Below are 17,752 nucleotides of genomic sequence, written 5' to 3' on the forward strand. Positions count from 1 at the left end.
TTTAATTTTCATATCAAATAGAAATATAACAATACATAAGTAAGAAAATTGAACAGCACAGTCAGTCCCTTGCAGTGACCATGGTCACCAGGTGCCCCATGGGTCTGTTCTAATGGCATATTCCTGTTTGACGACCTCAAAAACCCCCCGAGTAAATCATTTGCGTCCATTTTATGCCGAAAACCCTCGAAAATCTAGAAGATGACGTCCATTGCAGTGACCTTGAGCACCAGGTGACCCGGTGGTCTGTTATGATGACATATTCGTATTTAACGACTCAAAAACCACCCGAGTAATCCATTTTTATCAATTTAATGCCGAAATCTCTCAAACTCTAGAAGAGGAAGCCCCTTCCAGTGAACTTGGGCTCCAGGTGCACAGGGAGTCGGTTTTGATGTTCGTGTTCAACGACCTCAAAAACCCGTAAGTAATCCGTTTGCATCAATTTGATACCGAAAACCCTCGAAACCATAGAAGATGACGTCCCTTTGCAGTGACCTTGGGCACTAGGTGACCAAGAGGTCCGTTCTGATGGCATATTCGTGTTTAACCACTTCAAAAACCCCCTGAATGGTCCAGTTCATCAATTTAGTGCCGAAATCCCTCGAAACTCCAGAAGATGACGTGCTTTAGTAGCGACCCTGGGCACTATGTACTTCGGAGGTCAATTCTGATGGCATACTCGTATTTAGCGACCCCTAAAACCCGTGAGTAATCCGTTTGTATCGATTTAATGCCGAAAACCATCAAAACTGCAGAGGATGACGCCTCTTGCCATGACCTTGGGCACCAGGTGATCCAGAGGTCAGTTCTGATGGCATAATCGTATTCAGTGACCCCAAAAACCCCCAAATAAGAAATTTTGTTCCTTAGTATACTGATTTTGACTTTATTTTTATATTTATGCAATTTTGGATACATTTTATGCACTTTACAGGGCAGTTATGCATTTCCACCCATTTTTGAATAGTAGACTTTTTTCCTGACGTCATCCTGAACATAATGCAAAAAACTGCAAGTTTCTTGGTGCTGTATTTAAAAAATTATTTATTTTGTGCTAAATGCCCTGGTCTATTAAGAAGGCTTCTTTAAAGTCTTAGAAATAGCAGTAGATAAAATATTAGTGTCATAGAAACGATATTAACCTATTTGAATAAAGATTACCAAAAAATAAAAGCTATACTAAGAAAGTGAAAACGGCAGTATAATAACTAAATACAGGGTGTCCCGGAAAATAGTGCGTTCCTTTAAGGTATGGAGAGAATACACAATTTGGAACAAAGAAGTCCTATACCATTTTTTTCTAAAGTTAAGCGTTTCCAACAAAAAAGTTAACATTGTTTTCCATATACCTGTATTGTAATGTTTGGAAATTTTAATAAACTGGCAACATCGTACGCACTACAGCATAATAACATAATAAGAACTCGTTTGTGATTGTGATTAACAGTATTTAAAATAATCCAACCTAATAGTAGGTAATACTTATGTATTTACTATTTGTTTACTAAAATTATTTTCTTTTGAAATGTATTGAAATACCTATTGCATAATTTTAAACGAATTACACATCATTTAACATAAAAACACATCTTTTAACTAAACTAGTATTATGTATTTAGTAAGGTTTAAATGGGTTGAATGCTGAGTATTGCTGAGGGCTTTAACTGAATTACATAGTTTTAATAGTTTACAGTGGAACTTAAATACACCAGATAATGTCTCAGTAATTTGTTTACTTGTGAACTGAAATAACTAAGTTGTACTTACTTGAAAATAATTAATATACCGAATAGATGTTTCAAGTAACCTTTCACAAACACCATTCATAGGTAATAACATAATAGGTAATACACTCACTATTCGAAAACATTTTCGGCATTGACACTAAACAGGATTCTTTAAAACTATCTGTTTACTATCATCTTCTATCTATTTACATGGGACTGTCTACTGTCTATGCTTAAATTTGCGTACCGCACATAGTTGTCAGATTTAAATTTGGATACCAAAATACATTTTAATTTTTTGGTCAAACGGTTGCAATTTAGAAAAAAATGTTATAAGAGTTTTTTGTTCTACATGGTGCCTTCTACCTATACCTTTAAGGAACGCACTATTTTCCGGGACACCCTGTATATCTTCAACTACTAGAAGAAGAAGGAAATAGTTTTTTCTGTATTTTGCCACAGGAAGGTAGTAGTGATAAAATAAATAGTAATAATATCAGAAATAAAGTCTAGAAGACTCCAATGGACAGGACATCTCTGAAGACATTCTGACGAAAGAAGAGTGAGGCTGGTATGGGAAGAACTCTCAACTGGAAGAAGAGCACGTGGACCACTCGGCTCCATTGGCAATATAATACAGCAGGAGACATTAAAGCTTTGGGCGTAGAGAATTGGATGGAAATTGGAAGCCCAAGAGATTGTAACTCCTCAGAGTAAGTAAGTAGTAGTAGGAGAATATTTTGATAAGGTATTTGTTTAAAAGGAAAGAATATTAACTAACGAAAGGATAGATCGTGTGATTCTTACAATCCTGCTCTTTAAAAGGAAACAGTAGCGATCAACAGGTAGCGAAAACGCGTTCCAAGATTGCGGCTGTAATTTTGAATATTTTTTCGAGATATTTGGCACACGTATTCATAATATAATAAAGAATGGCGGTACAGAGCCCAATTTGAAAAATATATTAATATGTGGAAATTACTCTGTAACTAAATACAATATTAAAAAAAACGAGCTTGTACCGCCATTAAGAAGAACAAAAATATACACTTTCTTCAAATAAACTTTTTATCCGATGTCTAGATTATGTGTCATTTTGGAACTGCTAATGAAATAAAAAATTTTAGTAGTTCCAAAATGACACATAATCTAGGCATCGGATAAAAATTTTATTTGAAGAAAGTGTATTTTTTGTTCTTCTTAATGGCGGTACAGGCTCGTGTTTTTAATACTGTATTTAATTACAGAGTAATTTCCACATATTAATATATTTTTCAAATTGGACTCTGTACCGCCATTCTTTATTATATTACGAATACGTGTGCCAAATATCTCGAAAAAATATTCAAAATTACAGCCGCAATCTTGTAACGCGTTTTTGCCACCTGTTGATCGCTACTGTATCACCTTAAGCAGCGTGTAAAGCAGATCATAAGGATAAGGTCTTAAAGATAAAGATAGTCTAAATAGAATTGTTATACGTATAAAACTTACCAGTGGAATACGCTCATCAGCGTAGCCCTTAATTATATCTGCCAAAGTTACGCAAGTGTCGCACCTAAGTCTGAAAAAAATTTTGTTTTTAACCACAACAAATTAATTTATTATTTGTTCGACTTTATTTGCTTTTATAATTTTAACTATATCGGGGTAATAATAATGTTGAATAATTTTTTAATATAAAACACATAAAAATAAAAAATTGATACGCCTTTTTCCATATTAATATCATTTACGCCCAGTTATTCACAATTATTCCAGGAGTGTTCCAGTTCAGAATTCCGGTTGACTCGTGGAATACTACTGGAATAATATGCACATGCATTGGAATAAACCATTCCAGTGATCAATCCAGTTCACTTGACTCTAATGACGGTCTTGATTACACGTTGAACAATGAATTATTATTGTTTTTTTTTTGTAGTCATATAGGTATTTCCTCCTTTTTCACTTCTTTCGCTTATCCACTTTCTCGCTCAAATCCGCTTTATTCGTGATAGTTCTTCCACAACATCTATTACTTCTTCTAGCAGTATTAATTGTATAATTCTAAGACAAATTTTAAACTCCTTTCTTCAAAGCACTTTCTTTCTTTGCAGTATAGCGTTACCTAGCTTACAACTGTTGAATGACTGGAATAATGTGGACAATATGATCCAGTTTAACCAGCTGGATTACAGGAATAATAAATTATGACAAAATAAAAAAAAACGAAACACTTAAGAGCAAATTAGTGGAGATCAACATAAAACAATATTAAAATAATATGTTCTATTTGCAATTCTAAAAAAAAATTGCTTTCAAAATGACTTTCATTACCAATTACACATTTTAATCAATTTTTATATTATACTAACTAATAAGATATTTTATAAAAGCATAAATGAAGCCTAATTTATTGAACGTCTGTAAAAAAGTTTAACAGAATCTTTTCCTTGCAATTTATTTTTGGAAAATTAGAGTTGAATTGAGAATATCTACTTAAGTTGACTTTAAGTTGCTCATAATATTTGTTTGTTAACTTTTTTTGATCGTACGGACAGATGGACACTTAATTACTTTTATTTGTTGTTACTTACTCATCAGGAATCGGTCCACGGGTAGGTTCAGGGCGAGGACCAGGCCCAAGTGTAGGCTCATGTTGAGCGGAAACGGTGAGAGCTGCAAATAAATAATTTGTTGTAAAATAAAAATGTAAAATGTCTAATAGTTTTAATATACTTTTCAACTACACAGTTTTTGGTTTCTAGAAATAGTAAAATTGGGAACTATAAAATGTGGATCACAAACTGAATTTACATTAAAAAAAACAAAAAACCCGATTTGGGCTTCGAAACGTTAACAACATTATTTTTTCAATTTAATTGTGGCTTATTTCCCATCTAAACAGTTAATAAAAAAACAAAGATTGAAATACATAAACAAATATAGAGTACAGTCAGTTGACATTGACTTATACAAAACCAGAGGATTATAGAGACTACACAGACACCTTTTTGATTAACTTTGAAAGTCTAGTAAAACTATTTTCTAAGAATAATCACAAAGTTGATTATATTTTCTACAAAGCAAGTAATAGCGGAAAATATTTAAAAGTACAATAAATTTCAAACAACAATAAAAAAGAATCATTACTTACCAACGCAGCTCAAAAGTGCCAAAACTAGTGCAGTTTTCATGTTTGGGAATTATGTTTCACAATAATGATAAATATGCACTGCAGGTTTCACTTTATATACAAAAAGTCAAACACTTCAAAAACCACTTGAAGTATAATATTGTTTTGTATTATTGTACCCACTATCATTCCAGGTTTTCCACTTCGATTTAGATCAGTGATAATATTAACTGATTTAAAGCAGTTATGTGAAAAAATTCGAAAAATATGTAATATTATAATTCATGTTTTTTTATTGATTAAAAAATATTTTTGTTTGGAAAAACTGCTGCATACACCACACTAATTAAGGGGAAAGGCGCAAAATTTCGCCTGTCAAAATTTTCAACTTTTTTCCGATTCGTTTTCACCCTTGCAACTTATTAAAATGAACAATATCGAAGTTTTGCAGGGATTTTCGGACCTTATTAATAATGTAATCTTTCATTCTGCGTTTAAATTTTTCAAAAATATTTATTAATTTTCTTAGGATTCGAAAAAACTGAATACATTTAAAACAAATTGAAAATTTTGACAGGCGATATATTGCGCCTTTCGCCTTAATACAGGTGTCAAATTACAAAAGTCTACATTTTAAAAATGTCATCTTTAGTCGAATCAATAATTTAAAAAGTATTCCAATAGATACACTCACCGGCACAAAATTCCGCCACCCAAAATTTTTGATTAACCCGGGAGTAGTCGCGCTCACTTCTGTAACGTCGATAGTCGCGTGTGAGTTTTTATCTCAAAATACGAATTTAAAACAAATTTTTATTTTGTACTATTTTTATCTACTTTTTATATTGAAAATATATATTTCTAACAATTTTATTAAGAAAACCTGTGTTAACGGCCACCTGCCAACATCGGCCACCTGTCCTAACGGCCAGTTTAAAAATATTCCAAACCAATTATATGTAGACTACAAAAATTGGCAATACCGTCCACCTTTCTATATCGGCCAATAGTTCTTTCATTTTAAGTGGCCGTTACTGACAGGTTTTACTGTATTACGAAAAAGGATGAAATGTGAGATTCTATCTAACGGCGCGACTACTCGCGGGTTAAAGCTAATTGGCTCTCCCCAAAGCCATAAATTCCACAAAAAGAAGAAGAAGAAGAAAAAAAAATCCTACGCATTACTACACCCTTTCTCGAGGCACTTAAGAAATTTTTTCAAAATTTCAAAATTTTTCATCAAGTTATAGCGAAAAAGGATAAAAATTGAGATTCTATCTCACCGCGCGACTACTCGCGGGTTAAGTTTGACAATCTATAACTTTATTATTTATTTGTACTCCGATTTTCAAGATTCTTGGATCAATTTGGAGGTACATGTACTGATGTTGTTTGTTATTATTCCGGCAAGAAATTTTTTTTGCTTATACGGTGGTGAATGGAAGCGTTGTATTTTCTCCTAAATTTAAAATATTCTGTGGAAAAATTTGAAAGCTGATTTTGTTTCATACTCTTTTTGTGTTATCCTGGAGGTATCGCTAAGGTTTTGTTTTTTGAATTATTCTAATATCTCTTTTATTGTAAGAGCTGTAAATAGAAACTTGCTTTGAAGGTTTATTTAATTAAAATTATCAAGCGCACTAAAATTAACAAAACAAAATTAACAAAACAAAATTAACAACATAACAAAACAATTCAATAGCGGGTATATCCATCCCTTGCAGCAACGACTGCTCACAATCTGTTATCCTTGCCTGGGAAATAGCCAGATATTCCTCTACCAGGACCATAACTGTCCTAATTTTCTGGAGGCCTAGGATGACGGCGAATAGCTTTTTTTAATTCATCCCATAAATGCTCAATAGGATTGAGATCTGGAATGCATGCGGGCCATTCTTATCTTATCAATCCAACCTCTATTTTATGAGTCAATCAGTGTTTTTATTTACAAAAAGTGGTACAGCCCTTACAAGAAAAGAGATATTCGGATAATACTAAAAAACAAAATTTTAGTGATGCTTCCGGGATAATATTATGACAGGATTATGAAACAAAATCAGCTCTTCCATTTTTCCACAGAATTTTTTAAAGTTACGAGAAAATACAAAGCTTTCATTCACCCCTGTATAATGTCATACAAGCAAAATTTTTTTGTTACCGAAATAATAACAAACAATATCAATACATGTACAGTTATATTAAAAAAAAAGGGTACAAGTATTAGAAAGAGAAGTTAACGTCATCCTATTTGTGTAAAACCGGCTGGGATTTTTGGAGGTTATCAAATGTCACAGGTTATTAAAAATATAAATCATTGGCGTTGAGCATTAATTAGACGAAACCATTTATTCAACAATTATATAAAGAATAATTTTCATGACTGTTACAAATAGAATTTAGTATTTGGTGATAGATCCGTCTGCTTCTATAACTTTATTTAATCTATTTGGCATACTTTGAATTATATTAGATATCATATTTGGATCAAGATCTTCCCAGCACTCTAAGATTGTATCCCACAATTGATCTGAATTTTGTGGCATAAAATTTCTTTTGTATATTTTTTTAACAATTATGCCCCAAATGTTTTCAATTGGATCTATATCTGGACTGTGCGCAGGCCATGGCAATATTTCTAGGTTTTGCGTTTGAAACCAATTCCTTACGGCATGGGCAGTGTGGACTGAACAATTATCTTGTTGATATATAAAAGTATTATTAGGATACAATTGCTCAATAGAAGGGAGCATTACGTGTTCCAAAACGTTAATGTAATTGTCGGCAGTAAATCTTCCCTGTAATCGCCAACAAACATCAGGTCCATGTATACTAATCCAACCCCATACATTTACAGAAAAACGTCCAGATTTATTATGAGAGTGAATATATCGTTCTTCAAACCTAGTACTGGCTGGACGATAAACACGGATTTGACCGTTATAGGTCGACTGAAAAGTCTTTTCATCAGTAAAAATGACGTTGTTCCAAAATTGTGGGTTGCGGTAAATATAGTTTAGTGCAAATATTACTCTCGCTTGCCGATGTTCAACAGTTACTAATGGTTTTTTAGCAGCTGGTCGGTTTTTTAATTCAGATTCATTGATCCTTCTGCTTACAGTGGGTTGGGCACCAGGAAATCCCGTATGAATCCTTGAATCCTTCGACGTCGCAAATGGATTATCTCTTAAGAATTGAACTAAAACAGCATCTTGTTGAGAAGTGGATACTTTGGAACGCCCTGAACCAACTTTTCTTTTTAATGATTGTTGTTGGACCCATCGTTGCTTAATTCTGAAGATTGTTTTCAAATTTCTATTATAGAAATTTGCTAGCGCACGAATTGACCATCCTTCTTCCATTTTCGTAATTATTTGAGCCTTTTCAATCTCACTTAAATGACGAAGCATATTAATTTTTTATTGTACGTAACGTTAAACCTTCAATTAAACGTCTTTGACGTCTATGAATTGCATTTTTGATCACTTATGACATTTGGAAACCTCCAAAAATCCCAGCCGGTTGTACACAAATAGGATGATGTTAACTTCCCTTTCTAATACTTGTACCTTTTTTTTTTAATATAACTGTACCTACAAACTGTTGCAAAATCTTGAAAATCGGAGCACAAATAATAAAGTTATAAATTGTCAAACTTAATCAAAAATTTTGGGTGGCGGAATTTTGTGCCGGTAAGTGTATTATAATAATAATATATTATCAGCACCCCATAAATTAGAGAATAATACAAGTCAAAGTTTTTAACTTAATAAAATATAAAATAAATTAAAAATTAAATTAAAACTTTATTGGGAGCATTTTTGGGTTACACCTCCGTGGCTTCTAAAAATTCAAGCTAAAGTGGATGCTGGAGCAAAAGAAGATGAGGGAATTCTATAATTTGCAATTGACATTCCGCTTTGGTGTGCATTTTTAATTTAATATTGCAGCGCTTGAGCCACTTCCTCGTTTGTTATTCTGGTAACCATTGCTGTTACTGTCTCCGTTAACTCGACAGGCTGTCTGCCAAATTCTTTATTTAATAAACTGTCAAAATAATTCCTCCATCTCTTTTTGGCATCCTTTTCGTGAATTTGTATTTTATTATTTTCATCTCGGATACATCTAATCTGATTAAAATCTCTTCCTTTCTTTGCTCTCTGTTTGGCTATTTTATATATCTTTGCTTCGCCTTCCCTGGTATCAAGTTGATCGTATATGTTTGAATACGCTTTTGCTTTAGCATTTGCTACTGCTACTTCCGCTTCCTGTTTTGCGACCATATAGTTTTGAAGATCTATGTCCGATCTGGTTTCTTTCCACTATTTATATAATTTTCCCTTCTCTTTTATTTTTCCTTGTGCTTCATTTGACCACCACCAACTCTTTATCCTCAAACTTCTTTCCTGACGTTTTCCCAAGTATTTCAATAGCCGTCTCTCTAATAATATTGGCAATTTTTCTCCAAATTGTGTTAGGGCTTTCTTTCATGTTCCAACATATTTTTTCTACTATTCTTTCCCTGAATAGACCTTCCTTCTCATCTTTTTGCATCCACCACTTGATTTTTGTGGTCCTCTCCGATATTTTTGTTTAGTTTCGCTTTTTACTTCGATGTCCAGAACAAGCAGCTTATGTTGTTGGCTTACTGTCTCACTAACTATTACCTTGCAGTCCTTGTATTCACGTATGTCTTCTTTCCTTATCATGAAGTAGTCTATTTGGGATTGATATTGCCCACTTTTGTAGGTAATAAGTTGAGTTTCTCTCTTTTTAAAGAATGTGTTAACAATCGCCATATCCAATGCTGTTGATAATTCTAGCATGTCATCTCCAGCTTCATTCCTAGTTCCAAAACCTAATCCCCCATGTATTGTTTCATATCCTGTCTTGGCTTGGCCCACATGTGCATTGAAATCACCTCCTATTATAACTTTTTCCTCTGCTGGAATATCACTCAGTACGTCTCCTACTTGGTCATAGAAAGCTCTTCTTTCATTCTCACCCAGACCTGTTTGAGGAGCATACACACACACACACAATATTCAATACCTCTTTTTCAATTACAAATTTCACTGACATCATTCTATCACTGAATCTTACAACTTCTACTACGTTATCTTTCATTTCACTATCAGCAATTATACCAACTCCATTTCTAGTGTTACTACTCCCTTCATTCCACAATTTATATCCATCACCTAGTTCTTTCGCCCTTTGTCCTTTCCACCTAGTATCTTGAATACAAGCAATTTGAACTCTTCTTCGTTTGAGCGCATCCACTAACTCCAGACCCTTACCTGTAAGACTACCAAGAGTCCAAGACCCTATCCTGATTTTTCTAACCTGTAATGGTGTTCCCTCTGAGATAGTCCTCACCCGGAGGTCCGAACGGAGGTTCATTTTACTTCCGGAACATTTTACCTCAGGAGATGCCATCATTTCAGTATAAGTTTTTATTGCGTTTGGAGAAGGTCTTTTCATTACTATGGCCTGAAAAGATTTTTGGATATTTGATGCCTGAATGCCTTTTCTATCAGCACCATACCCTGCCCTGCACGTTTAGCCAATACACTACCAATGTCACCAAAGTGTAGTATTACCCCACAACCGCCTGCATCCCGTATCCCGTCACTAGGAGGCACGTACTTCATTCGGGATACTATTTCTCATCTACTAAATTATGCTTTAATTCTGATATCTGCTCCGTTTTAACAAAAAAAATTATTTAAATAATTCGTTATTTATTCTTACTAAATTTAATAAAATCTACTTTTTTTTTTAATTGATTACTTATTTCTTCTTTAAAATTTGGAATGACTAATTATGTTATAGAATTGTTTAATACAAAAATTAAGCAAATATGGTGTGGATATAAATAAACTCTCTCCGTTTCACAAATGATTTGACTAACCTTTTTTTTCTTTTCTACTTCTTTTCCCGGATTGCGTCGTTCTCGATTCTCCCACACGTACTCTTGGATGTTGCGAAAGGTCCCTCTCGTCCAAACTGCTTCACACACAAACAAACAGGACTCGCTCGAATTCTCGACTCAGTTTCCTCTCAGTTCGATATCTTGTGCACATAGATACCCATCGGCTACTCGTTCTAGACAGAAACAGGAATCTTCCTCGGACATAGGAAAATTAACTTCTCAAACCGGTCAACGATTTCGTTTCAACTTGATTCTGCTCGCAAAGGCCAATTTCACCACTTTACATTGACTTCTCCCTTTTCAAAAACTGGACTGCTGTCTCCAGATATTAATTATACAGTGCCTATTTTTTATCTCGTCAAAATCAGACTCAACACTCTCATCCCTTTCATCCATCATTTTTCACCAATCACCAAACATCCTTTCTACCCAATACACGCATATTGTCATTTCTTAAGAAACGATTTAATTCGTATACAACTTTCCAATTTGTTAATTTCTGGAGACATCAAATTACTCTCCTTGCTAAACAAAAAGCCTTACATTCTAAAATCAATAAATTTGTTTACCGCTTAGCCTTCTTCGAATTTTTTTTATAAAATGCCTTATTGTCCATTGCAAAGCGAAATAAAACTGTATTGTCTACTCTGACCGCACCATTGTTTTAGTCCGTTCAAAAACCCTTTAGGAAAAACCACCTTTTTAACGATTTCACTATTCCGCGAAAACACTGATTACTCACGAAATTATCTTATTACAATTTTTGGTCATATACAGGGCGATGAAAATCGATAATTTTCTTGGTCTCTGATATAAATTTATTTTTTAAATTCTTCTCAAAAAAATTATACAAAAATATGTTCTTCTTCTTCTTCTGCCTTAAGTAATCTAACTTAAGACATAGGCCACCCCCAATTCAATGCAGCTTTTCTATTTTGCGCCATTTGTGTCTAGTTGTGTCCTCCAATCTTCTTAATGTCATCAGCCCATCTCATTTGTGGCCCTCCTCTGATTCTTCTTCCTAACCATGGTCTCCATTGTTGTATTTTGTGATTCCATCTTTTATCTTTCAATCGGCCATTGTGTCCTGCGAAGCTCCATCTTAATTTGGCAGCATGCTCTCCTGCGTCTTTTACTTTGGTTTTGCTTCTTATCCATTTATTTGTTTTTTGTCTATAAACCTCACCTCGACCATTGATCTTTCCATCGCTCTTTGTGCTTTTACTAGTTTATCCATATTGGTCTTGGTGAGTGTCCACGTCTGTGACCTATACCTGAGTATAGGAAGGATACGCTGATCGTAAACTGTGGATTTCAAATATTGTTCTATTTTAGTGTTTTCAAGATACAACTCAGTTCCCCAAATCCTGCCCATGCTAACCTCATTCTTCTGGTAATGTATATAATACATGTTAAGTTTTTTAATTTATTATTTAAAAATAAATATATTCCAAGATAATTTTTATAATACTTCAGAATTATAGTTATCAATAAGTAGTCCATTTTTAGAGCAAAGTCAACCACTTAAATGGACCATTTGAATCAAAATATTTTCTTGCTATTGAGACTCTATCTTATCTTTTCATAGTTCTGGCCTCGATTTACTATGATAGCATTGAGGCACTTATTTCGAAAATATTTATTATTACATGTCAATAATGCACTTCTATTTTTATCAGAATAATGACCAAACACGAAAAATAGATTTTAGATACCAATAAAACACTGAAGACTTTTGTTTTCAATATTTTCACAAAACGTATTATAAATTAATTTCACTAGAGCCGTTTCGGCACAGTGCTTTTCTCAAGTTATCTGTTTTTAGTATACGTCTACACTTTAAATTCTCTAACTGAATACGTTGAGTAGTGGGAAGCTATTTGTCTCAATTTAGTAATTTAGAGTTTATTTATTAATTTCCATAGAGTCTAATAAAGAAAGCTTAATGCATTTAATTTGAATATGAATAATGTGATACTGTTTATTAAAAGAAACAGTATGATCTAGAAGGCGAAGTGCGTCCGTAGAATCTGTTTATCTATTATTGAAAGCCATTTTGTGTTCTGCTATGCGTTTGTCAAAGGTTCTGCCAGTTTGGCCGATGTAAGTTTTTGGACATTAACCACATATCAGTTTAAATACAGCACTTTTTACTTGTTTTCTCTTTCGGCTCTTATTGTATTTGCCTAAGTTGTTGTTAGTTCTGAAATTTGGTGTTATTCCTCTCTTTTTTATGTATCTGGCTATGTTTGTTGATGTCCTGTCTGTATATGTGATAGTGATAGAGCAAAATCTGTATGATGATGGGTTTTCTCTGTGATGGTGGATAGACTAAATAGACTAGCTTTTTCTTCTGGCTCTTATTGTTCTTAATTTATTTGCTTGAGTTGTTATCTGTTCTAAAAGCTGGTGCTAGTGTCTTATTTTTATGTGTTTCTATTTTTCTATTTTCATATTAAGAATAACTAGAATAAAAATATAAAGAATTTCTTTAATTCAGGAATAAATTGAAAGAGACGCAGACGTACTATGCAAAGGCAATGTTCTACCTGGAGAATTGAGAACTTTTGCAATCACGAGTTGCTTTCAAAAACCGACAGAATCTTCATAGAACTTACTCGCCATTCCCCTGATAATGTATGCGAACACTTAGAATTTTGTGGTAGACGTTAAAGTAAATACTTATTAAAATACCTCGATTTTTACTTCGATTTATTTCAATGATAATAAATAGACACATAGGTACGTGCTAGATAACTGAAGTTAAAAAACAGAAAATGAAGATGAGTCAGACATAGAAACGGAAAAAGGATCACAAAGACTAACTACAAAATAACAAATGTAAATTAAAATAACCTGAAGTGCCACAGGGTCCGATAGAATATCGAATAAAGCTTTTTCACCCTTATACAGGGTGATTGATTATTGGGGCAAATCTCAATAGATCCGCTATAGTAATAGATAGCAATAAATTTTAATAACAAAATTTTTAGCCACCTTTGAGCTTCATATTACAAAATTAGTTAGAATTTTACAGACCAAAATTATGCTTTTTTTTAAATGGAATACCCTATATTTTATTTTAAATTCAAAATCCTGTTAACTTATCCATCACAAAAATATAAAGATTTGTTATGTTATATAGGGTATTTATAAAATATGGTATTTATGGTAACAAGTTCAACTCCCTGTATAAATAAAAATAAGCAAAACAGCAATGGTTTGTTAATGCCATACTTTTTACGTATTGTCAAAATTTTAAAGAGTGATTGATATTGCTAATTTTCTTTATACCAAATACAGGGTGAGTCAAAACGCAAATACATTATTTTCTTAGTAATTTTAAATGGAGCACCCTGTATTTTATATAATTATTGGAAAGTACCATTACCGTACTTTAATTTTTAGGTAACATACCCTATGTGTAAATTTATTAGTTTTCGAGATTTCATTTTTTAATGGACCAGTAGCGTGGCCACCCAAATCACCAGAATTTAATAAACTGGACTGATTTTTTTCGGGTTACGGTAATAATGAAGTTTATAAAATACCTCCAACAACAAGTGATGAGATGAAAAATAGAAGTGTATTTCGATGTGTTAATTTACAAATGCTTCGTAGAGTAAGTAGCTCATTCAATGATCGTTGTTAGGCCTGCATAAATGTGTTAGGAGGTAATTTTGAACACCTTATGTAATTAAATATTAAAAATATTGTATTAAAAGTAGCTTCTAATTTTTCAAACATGTTTTTTTGCAAAATGTATTACTGATAAATTATTTTTCGTTTTTTATTTGTTACATTGTTACATGTACATAAAAAAGTAGTGTTTAATTGTCTTCACAAAACGCTGTATTTTGTGTTTGTGTGTTTTTTGTAAAATTTAAAACTTTAAAACTTCCCCTGTTCCAGTGTTCCTATATGTCAAAGTTTGTCCGACTAGACACCCTTAAGATATTAACAAATTTTCAGCTTGCTATTAGTCAACTTTTTTTCATACGCGGGATCCAGACCTATCGCATTCTCAGCTTACTTCAAAATATTTTTAGAAAATCTCTTCGATCCTGAATCTTATCCTTTACTACAGTGTTCAGGCTGTGCATTTTCTATTCACATTTTTGTTTATTAATGTCAAAATGTTTTATTATTATCGTGTTAATGGCAATTTTTCTGTCAAAATGTCTGAGTGCAGTAATTGTTGCAACGATTATTGCTTTTATTCAAGATGGAAAGAGTCAAGTTTACGTAATGGTATAGGAGTCCAAGTGGGGATTTTTGCAGTTACTCGAGCGCGTCAGAATATCACATGGGGCGAAACCTTGTACCCTTTAAATGTACCCCTACCTTGGATCTTAATACATAGGGCAGTCAATGAGGGTATGTGGCTCCGAATTCTATCTTACTATATCGATTTACGTGATATTTTCACAGTAAGTAGGGAATAGCCCAAGAAACAAAGTCTACCCTATGTCGATGTGTGCTTTTGTCTTGGGGGCGGTTTCGACCCCTCCTAGGGAGTGGAATTTTTTTTTTTAAATAACTGCGGAAGTGGCTATAGAACCTAATACTAAGCCAAAACTGTTCCATGATTTTTTTCTAAAACTCAATACTTTTTGAGTGATTCCTGGTTGAAAATTGGCCATTTTCATTGAAACAACACCTTTTCAAACGGTTTTTTGCGAATACTTTAAAAACTATGCATCTAACTAAAAAATCTGTATTAAACATTTTTGTAGCTTATCAAATAACAAAGAGATTCTTTTCTTTATGAATCTTCTAGTTATAACAAAAAAGAGATATGGTAAGTGAAAAAAACTTGTTTTCTTGGTGCATGCTCAAATCAGTGTATTTAACATGAAATAACAGAGAAACGGTCGATTTTAAGAGTATAATGCAACCAATAACTTTTATTGTGCTTGAAAAGACCTTTAAAATAAGCAATATTAAATGTCGATTACATTTAAACTATGCGAGATAAACTGTAAAAAAATTGATGAGTAAAGTATTTAAAAAAAAAAAATTAAAAGTATATTTAACCCCTCAGCCACAAGAATTTAACTGCATCGTTTTCCTTCTATAATACATTTTACTATAGTGTTATTTTTATGTTCAAAAAGTTGGGCGGGTTTAAAGTGAATGGTTTCTGAAAAAAATAAGATCAAATTATTGAGCGCATTTTTAAATTTTCTTAAAAATCTTTTCCTCCATGTAACTCTAAAATGATAAGAGATGCCAAAATAAAGATGCAATACAGAAATGAAGGTTTCTTCTAGATAGACATTTTGATTTTATTTTTTATAACAGTATCTCTTATCATTTTCAAGTTACATGGAGAAAGAGAAGATTTTTAAGAAAATTTAAATATGCGCTCTATAATTTGATCTTATTTTTTTTTCAAAAACCCGCTCAACTTTTTGAACATAAAAATGACACTATAGTAAAATGTATTGTAAAAGGAAAACGACCAATTTAAATTCTTGTGGTTGGGGGGTTAAATAAACTTCTCAATTTTTTTCTTCAAATTCGTTAGTCATCAATTTTTTGCAGCATATCTCGCTTAGCTTGAATGTATTCGACATTTAATATTGCTTATTTGAAAGGACTTTTCAAGCACAATATCCCTCTTTGTATTTTAACTAGAAGATTGAAGAAGGAACGAATCTCTTTGTTTTTTGATGAGTTACAAAAATGTTTTTTTTTTAATTTTTTTAGTTAGGTGCATTGTTTTTAAGGTGTTCGCAAAAAACCGTTTGAAAAGGTGTTATATTTCAATGAAAATGGCCAATTTTCAACCATGAATAACTCAAAAAGTATTGAGTTTTTGAAAAAAAATTATAGAACAGTTTTTGCTTAGAATTGGGTTCTCTAGAAACTTCCGTAGTTGTTTAACCAAAAAATTTTCCACCCCCGAGAAGAGGTGGGAACTGTCCCCAAGACAAAAGCACACATCGGCACAGGGTAGGCTTTGAATAAGGGGATATTTTCAGGCTATTCCTAAAATTTCATTAAAAGCCATGCAGTAGGATAGAATTCGGAGGTAATAACCTGTTCTTGCTCTCATTGACTGCCCTAACAGGGGAGTTGGTTAAGGGGGTGCCGAAGAGTAATATAAAGCAAGTTAAGTACATGCAGTATGCAGTACAGTGTATATTTCAAAAATCTGACGGTTTGAGCGGGACGTAGTGAAATGTGTGAGTCAAAAAATTTCACAAGTAAAAAGCGAACATTTCGAGAAATAAAGGGCAGAAATTTTATTTTAGAAATTTTTCTAAAATCTATAGAACGATACCAAACACGACCCCTCCACGTAGAGAGTGGGGGGGGTAAATTAAAAATTTTAAATAGGAACCCCGCGATATTTCGCGAAATGAAAATTAGCTCGAAAAACTGCAAAATACACGAATTAAATATTTGTGAAAAATCTATTGAATGACATCAAATATTTGGTGGGGGGTTAGTTACTTTAATAAAATCTTAAATATTAGCCCCCATTTTTTATTGCAGATTTGGATTCCTTACGTAAAAATAAGTAACTTTTATTTGAGATATTTTTCGAATTATGGATAGATTGCGCCATAATCGGAAAAAATGATTGTTGAAAATGGAAAGTCCCCACTTTAGTAGAGAACTTTACTTAACTTTTTTTGGCTTTAGGATCTAATCTTCACAACCCAATAGGTCCCCATAATTCTCGAGTAACTGCAAATTTAGCAAACTTTCCTCCCCTACTATAACTAATAGATACGTAATTTCAGACAGTAAGTACACTGTGGTCCGGTTTCACCAACAACAAATAAATCAATGAATAGTTATTCGCAGAATTAACTTTATTAGACGTTTATATTAATATTATGTTTCAATATAATTTTGATATTTTAAAGTTAAACTGGCCAATTCACTTTCTTATAAATATTTACAGCGAGATTAACTTGCCAATTTCTTCAAAGAGTAAGCATTTATTTGATAAATGAA

The 17,752-nt window shown here is 32.8% G+C and overlaps 1 protein-coding gene across 2 annotated transcripts in view; it reads right to left on the reverse strand.

Annotated features, from left to right (window-relative positions):
• Positions 1-5,024, reverse strand: part of LOC114329037 (uncharacterized) — a 33,477-nt gene extending 28,453 nt beyond the window's left edge. Inside the window, exons 1-3 of one of the 2 annotated variants that reach the window (XM_028278047.1) lie at positions 4,870-5,024; positions 4,310-4,391; positions 3,225-3,294 (exon numbers count right to left, since the gene is read on the reverse strand). In XM_028278047.1, coding sequence (XP_028133848.1) covers positions 3,225-3,294; positions 4,310-4,391; positions 4,870-4,909 — 192 coding nt within the window. In that variant the 5' untranslated portion in view covers positions 4,910-5,024. The remainder of the gene's footprint in view (positions 1-3,224; positions 3,295-4,309; positions 4,392-4,869) is intronic. The other variant, XM_028278049.2, reaches the window with a different exon arrangement.
• Between the last annotated feature and the right edge of the window lie 12,728 nt (positions 5,025-17,752).

The sequence above is a fragment of the Diabrotica virgifera genome, chromosome 5, assembly GCF_917563875.1.
Source record: "Diabrotica virgifera virgifera chromosome 5, PGI_DIABVI_V3a".
In the NCBI taxonomy this organism is placed as follows: domain Eukaryota; kingdom Metazoa; phylum Arthropoda; class Insecta; order Coleoptera; family Chrysomelidae; genus Diabrotica; species Diabrotica virgifera.